The 10,238-nt window shown below is 42.8% G+C and overlaps 1 protein-coding gene across 1 annotated transcript; it reads right to left on the bottom strand.

The window, feature by feature from the left end:
• Nucleotides 1–680: 680 nt before the first annotated feature.
• Nucleotides 681–4,556, bottom strand: nfil3-6 (nuclear factor, interleukin 3 regulated, member 6). The gene is made up of 2 exons (XM_055036186.1): nucleotides 4,194–4,556; nucleotides 681–3,424 (listed from the first exon to the last, which is right to left on the bottom strand). Exon 2 carries the CDS (start codon nucleotides 3,329–3,331, stop codon nucleotides 2,165–2,167), a length of 1,167 nt encoding a protein of 388 aa, XP_054892161.1. The 5' UTR covers nucleotides 3,332–3,424; nucleotides 4,194–4,556; the 3' UTR covers nucleotides 681–2,164.
• Between the last annotated feature and the right edge of the window lie 5,682 nt (nucleotides 4,557–10,238).

Raw genomic sequence — 10,238 nt, forward strand, 5'->3', positions numbered from 1 at the left:
ATGTTTATACTTTAAGCGCTTTTCTCAGTCTTATTTTGATTCATGAGGTTGAAAGAGCTAAAAAAAAAAATGTATAAAATAATTTTTTTGCCACTCAGATGCTGGTGTGCCGTGGTAGCGCTAAAGGGAACGTCATTGCTGCCCTCTGCTGATTGCCTTGAGACATTTTCTTCTTGACCTTGGAGGTTAGGGTGGTATGCAATCTGGAATTTCCTGTTTAAGAGTCCATTACTGTTTGAAGAACAACAACAGCAACAAAAACAGATCAGATTTGTGTGGGAGTAGGCACAAAAATAATAACCGATAGTCTGAGAAACTTCCCCAGAAGTCATTGTTCACAACATCCACGCAGACTCTCCTCCAAATCAGCGTCTTCTGTTCTGAGGGTCTGTAACCGGGACGGTTGAGTAACAGCAGACTCTCATCTCTCGCCTTTGTCTGGTTGGCAGTCGGCCCGCATCGCCTCCTGTGGAGACTGTAAACCTGCCAAGTGTGCAACCTCCCCTCACTTCCTGCGCCCGTCAGCCAAAATCTCTACCTGCGCGCAGCATCAGACTCTCGATCTGGCTCACCCTCGCGGGGTCGCTGATGCCTCTGGAGAGGGGTCAGAAGGTGAGTCTGAGTAGGAATACGGTCCCGCGGTGCGATCCTTGTGATGAATTCACCCTCACGACACAGAATACGTCAAATCTGTTTATTGTTTTTAAATATGAAAATGCACAGAGACACAGTGGAGACTGGATCAAATGGTAACAATGGAATGGGTTTAAAAACAAAAAACAAGAGTCACAAACCAAAACTGTACAAGTTGCCGCGTGTCCTGAAGCGACTGTTTTAACGCGTAACAAGTCGGAACAAACCTGAATATAAATGTTTCAGAAAACCTCCGGGACGTGCGAGTTGTGTTTTGCTTTCTACTCGTTAATGATTTAATCTCATGGTGCATTCACTGTTTGTGTCCGATTGTGCTTTGTATCCGTTAGCAGAGCGGTAAATAAAGCCGCCTCAGTTACTTCATCTGCCATCGGTGGTGTCAGGTGATAGAGTCAAGTTGTCTTTGACTGCCTTTCCACTGACCTTATAACTGCACACATTGAAATTATGAAAACAAATTTGCTCACAGAAAACGAGCCAATTTTGGAAAGAAAAAAAAAAAGCTGTTTTCTTTTATGGTAAAATGTTTTCCCGTTATGATGAGGTGGTGTTTTTCAATTTGTGTATTTCGCAAAACTGCAATGGAAAGACCTTTTTTGCGACATCACACGAGTCGTGTGATCAACAGCCAGATGTTGCTACTGCCAGGAAAGACGAAGAAGACAACAGGAAGTGGTAGGAGGATGATGTTTCTGAAACTTATCCACCGCGTTTCTTATTTGATGGCAACGGCGCATTCGCAAAATTGCGTTCTTTCGCCATTAAGGGAGAATCGACAAAGTTTCGTGAGCATTTGTGATGGAAACGCAGCTCCTTTTGTGATATGTGTGTGTGTTGCTTGCCGTCACAGTGTTTTACTTTGCATACACAGACAGATGAGACACATTTATGAGCAACGGAGACGGGATGGTAGATCACAGCAAGTTGTTGTTAAACAGCAGATAATACGAGTGTTTAAAATATAACAGACTCTGGGTCAGTTCACCATCTCACCACTATTTCATACCGATAAAACCCCCCCCAAAAAACAATCGGTACTTAGTTAATTCAAGAAAATTAGATAATTTTGTTGTTTCATAAATTATGAACAGAAACTCATTAATTGCTAAAATTTCACGTTTAATTTACTTTATATTATTTCCTGAACTCGGATTAAGACCTACAATTTAGGCAAAATAACCCAAAGCAACTTCCTGTTGATATACAACCTCATTTTCTTTTAGTAAACGTCGAGAATCCCCAGTTGTGCACAAATAAACAAAACACCCTGCCATAGATGACCCCATTTTGAACCTGATTTTCCCTTTTTTTCCAGGTATGAAATGATGGCACGAAATGGCAAAGAGGCCAAATGATGCAACACTCTGTACATTTGAGAACAACAGAGAACTATTTAAACATGAAAGTCTTTCTGGATGCTTGGACAAGCCCTGTATTGCTGTTTTTCTATTCTAAATGTCCTCACAAGTCCGTGCATTAGCAAACATCGTCTAACCCCCCTCCCGGTCCGTCAGTTGACTTTGGACATGAGCTGCTCTGTGAAAAGCTTCTTCAGCTGAGCCACTTCCTCAGAGAGGGAGCTGAGCTGAGATTTCAGGTAAGTGTTCTCATGCTGGTATTGGACGTCAATTTGTCCGGACGTGGGAGGGGAATGGGGGTTACAGCCGGCAGTAGAAGAACCGTAATGAAGAGTTTGTCTCTCCTTGCGGCAGTCCTCTCCTTCCAGTTGCTGGACCCAAGAGCTGGGACAATGCCCTGCTCCTGCTTCACCGCCGCTCGGCCCTTTCCTGGTCTCCGGAGGGCTGCGTCTTACGCTGGCATTTTCGCAACCGATGTCGAGGCCCTCCCCACTCCCAGGGGTTTTGAAACGTAGCTTGTGTGGAAGGTTTTTCATCCCCTCTGCTTGGTCCACCACAGATTGGTGGACCTCTCCCGGTGACTGCTGGAGGTCATAACCCATCTCTTCCACTCGGTGAGGTGAGAACTTCCCATGGTCGCCAAAGCGTTCTTCGAAAAAGACGGGGCTGCCCACACTCGACCCTCCCGGCGTAGAAAACCCAGAGTCCTCTGAGATGTTGCCAGCCTCTCTCGAGGTCCTGGTGCCTGACTGGCCGAAGTGGTTGTTGGGATTTGAGCTTTGAGGGCCTCCATCGCCTCTGTGGGGATAATACTGGGGAGTGAGGTTTGGAAGATTGTGTTGAGGAGCTCCAGCAAGCGGTAAAATCTGTGTGTTGGACGGATCTTTAATCAAGCCGAAGCGGAACTTCAGAGCCAGGAGCTCCGCCCTAAGCCGGGCATTCTCCTCCAGCAAAGCGAGCACCCGGCTCTCCAGGACCATGTCATTCACCCTCCGCTTCTCTCGAGAACGCTTGGCCGCCTCGTTATTCTTCCTCCTTTTGTCCCAGTAGCTTTCGTCCTTTTTGTCCTGGGGGATGAACTCGCGCTTGCGCCGGGCGGTGGTGGCAGCCGGACTCTCTTTGCGCTTGACTGCGGAGGTGCGACCCAGCAGGGAGCGAGCCAGCAGGTTGCTGGAGGTCAGTATGGACACGGCCTCGTCCGTGAAAGACAGAGGACCCTCAGGTCCGCTGGAAGGCGCCGCACCGGGCGAATCGGCTGTCGTGAGAACGGGAAACTCCTGCTGGCCCCTCACACCCTGGGACTCCTCCTCGAACATCATGGCAGGCCCTGACAGGAGAACAGCTGAGGGTTGAATGGACTTTACTCAACTCTCAAGAACGCTTGTAGGTGGAAAATGCTGCAGCACTGCCACCTAGTGGTAAAAGAAGAGAATTGTTCTTGTTATGCAAGAGTCATTACAACACAATATTATGTAACCCTATCACATATCTGGAATAAAATAGGAGCAGCTTGTACCACCTCCTTACAAGCTTCATTACTTGTCCAATATGAGGCAACATACAGTCATCACCCAAACTATTTTTGGGGGGAGGGTGGAGTTCACACAACCCTGATCTCCATACAACAAAATAAAATAAAATCTATCTCTTTATTTTTGCTTTAAAAAATATTATTTATTTATTTTTTACAATTGTAAAAATTCAAGTCTATCATTTCGAGCCTCCTCTGTAAACCAGGTTAATTGTTATCGCGGAAATGCTGCTGGGCGGTTTCCGGTCGGTCTGCGCTCATCACGCCTCCTCTCTGTCCGGCACCGCTGACCCACATGTCTCAGTAACAGGAACATACGGATCCTGCGCCTAACTGCACCTGAACTGCCCCCCCACCCCCCGTTACCCCCAGCGCATCTGCGTTCGCGCCTCGTCACTGAAGACCTGACACATTTCATCCGCAGATTCGCTCCGCTTCAACCGGTTAAAGGGAGAGAAAAAAACCAAAACAAAACAAACAAAAAACAATAAAGTAAAGCGTTTCAACTTAAAAAAATGAAATAAATAAAAGCCCAACGCGATTTTTGTTTTTTACACTTCAATTTAACGTTTACGAAATGTCAACGAATCACCACGTTAAAAGTGAAGATGTCTGAGTGATTCAAGTGGTGAAAATAAGAAGCGACCTACCTGAGTTCAGTGTCCAGTCCTCTCAGAACGACCTCCTCTTAAATCACATATATATATAAATATATATTTCTATATTTTCCCTCCCGCCACTCAGAAAGAAACTGCTTCCTCTTGCCTTCCTCTCCGGTTAAATAGAGCAGACTCACTCAGCGCTGTTACTTCATGTTACTATTCGGCTCTGCTCCACTTGGAATGCCGCAGCTCCTATTTGTAACGAGGAGTTCACCTCGGGTCGGAGCCTATCCTCGCCTGAACCAGCGGGACCCTGCGTGTGTGTGTGTGTGTTTCTGAGTCCCCCCGCCTTATTCTCCCCCCTCTCCATCCGTCCTATCCACGCTCACATATCAGACCCTCATCGTCGCCATCATCACCGTCGTCATCAACCTCACAAGCCACGCCCACTCTGATAATCCTGTCGTAACAGTTAGATAATTTAGCGCCTCTCTCTCCCTCTCTCTCTCTCTCTCTTCGACCGACCGAAGAGGGAGAAAGTGGAGCCGCAGTCTTAACTTCTTTTTTTTTTTTTTAAGTCCTTCTTGTCCTGTCTCACGGCTGACTCAGCAGGTCAGGACTTATCAAATTTTCTCCATTTTTTTTTTTTTTTTTTTTTTTTGGGTCCAAATAGAAAAGTTTGGACCAAACGTACACTGACCGGACCCGGTCGGCAAAAACAGGTGAAGTCTGGAACTTCCGGAAAGACGAGGACGCTTCCGGAAGTGACTTCGGTAAATGGGAAATGTGACGCACCACCTGGTTAGCTTCCGCTTGCATCACCGCTTTATGGCGCAGGAGGTCGTTAAAATTGGTTTATTAGGCCTAATGTTGTTGGCCCCCTCTGGTTTTCAAAAAGACTCAAAATAAGTTCACCTGTTGCTGCAGTTGAGCGTCACAATGGCGTCCCAATTTTACACTTTTAGCCACGGGGTGCCTGTTGTTAAGCTGCGCAGTAAAAACCCCTCAAAACAAATCAACATCAATATCTTTGGTTTGTCACAGAGAACAAAAATGTGGGGGACATTTTTGTTCCCCACATTTTGAAACTGTGGCGTTTGGAAATTTATAAATTTCCAAACGCCACAGTTCCAAATTAAACATTAAATTCACAAGCTTTAAATTCAGTTTACAGTCTAAACATTAGCTTTCCAATTAAATATTCAAGTAGGAAACTAAATATTTAGTACCAGACTAAATATTTGATTCCCAAGCCAATCATTTAGTTTGTAAATCAAATATTTTGCTGCCTAACTAAAGCTAATTATTTTATTAACAAACTAAACAGGGAAGCCAAGTCTGCTCCACCGGAGTTTTTTAGAGACAGAAGGCCCAGTTTCACAGCCTTAAATTTCAAAGATAAGCCACATTTGATACATACTGCATTTTTATAACAACCGAAGTTGATACAGTTACTTCATTGTGCCATAGTTTCAGTGAAAAAACAAAAACAATAAAAAATTGGATTGCCCAAATACAATCATTAACTTGTGTGTAATAAAAGAAGAAATGTAATAAAAAAACAAAGTGTGCATCTGTCAGCCGGTTGCATTTATTCCTTCACTCCCTGTGGTTCCGGCGGCTGACCGTACCTCAGTGTTCAAGCAGGTGACCCTTCCTTTAGGACGGACAGCGGCGACACGTGAGTCGGAGCAGGTCGAGAGTTTGACCGTAAGCCTTAACTGACCTCCTTTTTTTGTTTTTTTTTGCTTCCCACAAACATTTGTGCAGCATCCCCGTGTGTGCAAGAGACGGTGAACTGAAGGGACTTTATTATACATGCAAACTCCCTGAGCAAACGTGCTCAGCTTGATACACTTTGAGCCCCTCGGCCCCTGACTGTTGGGTCACCTATGTTTTCTGATAGAGACGGAGGCCACTGCCTACCATCACAGTCAGCCTGAAGCCAGACTATTGTGGAATTTTCCACCTAAAAGCTGCAGCAAAACTTTAACAACATGGCTTAATTTAGGTGAATTGTCTTGGTTAAGAAAGTGCAATAATGAAAATCAGTATTGTGAAACAAAAAAAAAGATGATTAAGTAAGTAGTTCTCTCTCTTTAAAAAAAAAAAAAATCTATATATATCTATATATCTATATATATCTATATATATAGATCTATATCTATATCTATATCTATATATATATATTTCTTTACATGTATTCATGTTAGAGGCCAGTTATGATTGACGTTAAAAATACAAAACAATAGACCTGCTATTTATGCAGCTGGTGTAAATGGACTTCAATTTTTAGCACAATATTTCATGTTAATAAACGTGACGATAAGAAATATTTAGGACTTTCTTTTTAGGTCACTTTCCGGCTTCGACTGGATGGCACTGCAATTGTAGAACCCCCCCCCCAAAAAAAAAAAAAAAAACAGCTCCTGAAAAAAAAGTAATATTTTCTTATTACCAGTCATTTAAAAAGCACATATTTAATCACATTTTCAAATGTGTTGATATTTATTGTTGCTTTCAATGTAAAAAAAAAAAAAAAAAGGGAAACATTTTTAAATACTTACAATACTGACAACTTTGGGGGTTTTAAACATTATTTTAAACTTTATTAATTGGAAGTCAAAACTCTTATGATAAGAAATGTGTCATGATAATAATAAACAATGCAATAAATTCCCACTCCTTGTAGAGATGCATTCACTGGTCTGGGTTTTACAACCCAAACAATTAAATTCTGTTCGGATCAATTCAGTTTAGTTCAAATGAACATTCAATTCTGTTTAATCGAATTCAGTCAGTTCAATTCAGTTCAGTTTAATCAAACTAACTTCAATCCAATTCTGTTCAGTTCAGTTCCCCAGTTTAGGCATGAAGTGTACGTATACCAAATTGTGAAAGCGTTATTTAATTCAATTGAGTGTAATTGAGTTTACAGCAGTCGAGTCCAGATCATGAACAATTCAGCTGAATCACAGTTCAGTTGAATCAGTTCAGTTCCCCTGTGTAGACATAAAACACAACTTTCTTTTGTGAAAGTGCCGTGTGAGCTTTCCTAACGCCCTTTCCGACTGCAGATAAATAGATGACCACTGAAGGGTTTGTTGTTGGAGACCAACGCTGGAGCAACGTTGCTGCCTGACAAAGAGGAGGGACCCTAAACCTGGAACATACCGAACCCAATTCCCCATTAGCCGAGAACATGAAATCCTGCAGAAGTGCTTGCCTTACTGTTCACATCAGCATTCCTTTATCTGCAGTGCCGTAATTTGTGAAACTCAAGTTGTACCTTTAAACTTGAGTAACTGGAACAAGCTGTTCTTGCGTGGCCTGTGCCTGTCTTCAGAAATGACTCACAAATGATAGATTGGGAAATAACAGGCCGAGTGTTTGCTTTGAGAGCCAGCAGCTCTTGTGTCTGGAAGACTCAGAAATGCTTATTATACTAAAAGGTAAAAGGGGAAAAAAAATGTTAGTTGTGGCTGTGAAAAGGAACAAACAACAAAGAGTCTAGTTGTGCCCATTAAGTTCTGAGTTTTAAACCAGCAATTAGCCAACATGATGTATGGATACCTTACTACAAATTCCCATTTACTGCAGCAGAATCTTTTGACAAAATGACAAAAATCTAACTTTAAATGGGGAAACTTTACTGCAGAAAAAATGACAAAGTACTTATGAAACATATTCCTGCTGTCAGTACTTTGTACAGCAGCATGACAGCACTTAGTCTGGTGCTTCAATATTTCTCAAGACTGGAGCATTCAGAGAATGATCTTTGACCGTTCCTTGTTGCACAATCTCCTGAGATCCTCCAGAGTCCGGGGCCCTCCACTGCTTTTCTCTTCTCCTCAGCTCACCCCAGAGGACTTCTGTTGGTCTGTGTCTGTAGCGTTTCTGTTGAGGGTTCATCATGTCTTGAATCATTTTCCTGAATGTCCTGGTAAAGACCAGTCCCTTGTTTTTTGCTTCGCGCAGAGATGCTGGACCCTCAGTTATTGGATAACGGTTGCTTTCCGGGGGCCTGGACCCTGATGAAGTTTGAAATTTGACCAAGTCGCCAACGTTTGGCCTTGACATGCAATGCAACAGTTTGACGCTATGAAAGTTGCCAGAAATTGCCAACTAGATGTGTAATGATGCCTAAACCTCGCAAGACAATGTGGGACTTACGAGTACAAAACAGGATTTTAATCCTTATGCTACATGAAGGTATTTATTGGGCATTTTCGCCAATTTTGCCACAAATTCAACAAACATCTCTTTCTTGTTCTAATGTCAGTGTTTCTACTAACCATGGTCAAACATTTACCATTTCCCAGAGGCTATTGATAGCTTGCGCTGTGGGTGTGGTGTCGACGTTATCAGTTGTTTCAGCACCGTCCGAACAAATTGCAGCGCTTCTGTGTTGAAGAACAATTCAAAACCCTATGTGTCTTTTTCTCGCTCCCTATTGGCTGCACTACACACAGCCTGTTGCCATAGCGACTGGCAGACAACAGCTCCACCAGTGTATCAGGAGTCAACGGCAAAAAACACGCAAAAAACCCTCTCAGAGAAAAAAAATATTCAGTCCGTTACAATATTATGTCTCCAAGCCTGATGTTTGCTTTGTGATTCTTAAAAAGTGATTGTCTGAACACAGCAGTGGTTGATCAGCTAATTAAACACTGTCATGGATTGCCTGTGGAGAGTTGGTATTTGGGGTCGGCTTCTATTTTGTGATTTAACTGAGCCGAAAATTCTGCAGCACACCTACATGTAAGGTAGTCAAAGTCATGCTAGCATAACTCACCTACTTTTGTCTCCCTCGCAATTTTTTTCTTTTAAATTAAAACTTTTTCCTGTCCTTATCATCTAGTTGTCATAGTTTTGACAATTAGTAGTAAAGCACTGTGCCCCTTTTTCTTTTATATATTGGATGTGCGTTTAAGATTAGCGCAACATGTTGACGACGTGAGAGCTACTCAAATGGCGGTTACTGAAAGCGGTGTGACATCACACAATGCATCCAGCTAATCTCTGGAGTTATGGAAAGGCGGACAGTGTCACAGTCTTCATTTTCATTTTTAATTAACAGCCAATGCTGTTTTTTAAATTCTTTTTTACTTTAAGTCACAGGTCATAAGCAACATCTCCTTAAGTTACAGAGGCTTATGCAACAGGAAGCGAGTTACGCCACGCTGTTTTGAAACTATTCCTTGACTAACTGGGTTTGCCTCGGTATTCTTTGGAAATACTTGCATAAAAAACCAACCGTTGCACAAATACTGATCTAATCTGTACAGCAGGAAGATAAAACAGAGTAAAACATGCCACAATATGACTCAGGGCTTCTCTCGTTTCATGTCGAAAGCGACAGGAGACGCTGGATCTGAGCGTGAACGCCGAACGTCTTGTTTTCTCGGGATGACGAATGGGAAGCATTTGCGGATCGAGCAGCTAAGGATAAAAACGACTTCCAGAGGGGAGGAAGTGAAAGAGTTCAACCAGTTCAAGCTGAATTCTTGACATAGTAGCTGGAGGCCAACATGGAGCCTCTCACCTTCTGTCCTTGACCTGCAGGGCGAAGAGGGCAGATAACTGAGCAAACAGAGCGTGTTCTCCCAGCCGACAAACATCTCGCATCTCAGGCAGGACGTGACATTTCCATGAAGGCGTTCAATCGCCGTCGGAAACTATGAAAAGAAATCACAAAGCAATAACATCTTTTGAAATATTAGGATTTATATAATTTCAAGTCAAGAAGTAGATCTTGTATGTAGATGAACTTACATTTTCACTTGATTAGATTTTAATTCAACTTGTTTCGGCCAAATCACGTAACGACTGAATGCACCAGCTCTTTGGTTTGACCCGAATTGATATTTCTGAAGCGAGCTTCTGTTTGAAGATCATAAAAAGTTAATATCTTATCTGGATTTGATAACTCACATGCTTTCTTTATTTCGTGTCACTCCAGATTACTTGGTCACAAGACTCCAAGCAGCCAAGTGGGCTTCTGAAGAAGGTTTGGCCAATTTGACAATTTGTCTTAACTAACCGATTATCTGTCATTGGTGCGGAGGGGGAGGAGCGGGGCCTCGAAAAGAA

Source organism: Poeciliopsis prolifica, unplaced genomic scaffold, assembly GCF_027474105.1.
Source record: "Poeciliopsis prolifica strain line A6 unplaced genomic scaffold, Auburn_PproV2 SCAFFOLD010, whole genome shotgun sequence".
Classification (NCBI taxonomy): domain Eukaryota; kingdom Metazoa; phylum Chordata; class Actinopteri; order Cyprinodontiformes; family Poeciliidae; genus Poeciliopsis; species Poeciliopsis prolifica.